This window comes from Colobus angolensis, unplaced genomic scaffold (assembly GCF_000951035.1).
Source record: "Colobus angolensis palliatus isolate OR3802 unplaced genomic scaffold, Cang.pa_1.0 Scaffold9, whole genome shotgun sequence".
NCBI lineage: Eukaryota > Metazoa > Chordata > Mammalia > Primates > Cercopithecidae > Colobus > Colobus angolensis.
The window spans coordinates 3482082-3482655 of record NW_012122931.1 but is presented as its reverse complement, the minus strand read 5'-3'; the positions used below and the strand labels follow the sequence as shown (position 1 = coordinate 3482655).

Below are 574 nucleotides of genomic sequence, written 5' to 3'. Positions count from 1 at the left end.
AACGGAAAAAGCAGTGAGTGTTTCAGGGAATCTGTTACAGGTGCGTGACTGAAGCTGTGAGCAAAAGGAGAGGCAAGGAGACCAGAGGTGACCCTGAGGGCGCACATGGGGTCTGTCTGTCCCGCTTAGGTCTCCCCCCTCCCTGAAAGGAAGCAGGTGCCGAGCGCCGGGGAGGCCTTCCCGGGGGGCCTCAGCACAGTGAGATCCGCCCGCTGGAGAGGGTAGAACGGTTGTATCTTGCTGAATGACTGAAGAGTGAGTCTGAGTTTTGTTTTCAGCGGTATTATTATTTGCGAAACCTAGCGGGTGGCCCTGGCTGTCACCGGTGCTTGGGTGGGATCACCACCAGCGGCTGCCCGTACTTGGGCCGCCACATGAGGACCTGGGCATCGTTGGCATTGGGCTTGACCAGGGCGCTGGGCGGGATGGGCTCGTTCTTGCTTAGGATTTTGGGCTGGTCCTGGGCGATGGGCTCCCGCAGCCGGGCGCGCTGGCCCAGGGGCCGGTTGGGGTTCACCTCGATGCTGAGCTGCATGCGCCAGTGGAGCGTCTGCAGGATGATCATGTCGTTGGT

The 574-nt window shown here is 60.8% G+C and overlaps 1 protein-coding gene across 1 annotated transcript in view; it reads right to left on the bottom strand.

Annotated features, from left to right (window-relative positions):
- Positions 1 to 266: 266 nt before the first annotated feature.
- FAM78A (family with sequence similarity 78, member A) overlaps positions 267 to 574 on the bottom strand; it is a 16813-nt gene continuing 16505 nt past the window's right edge. The window contains exon 4 of the mRNA XM_011931433.1: positions 267 to 574. Within this exon, the coding sequence (XP_011786823.1) occupies positions 320 to 574 (255 nt within the window). The 3' untranslated portion in view covers positions 267 to 319.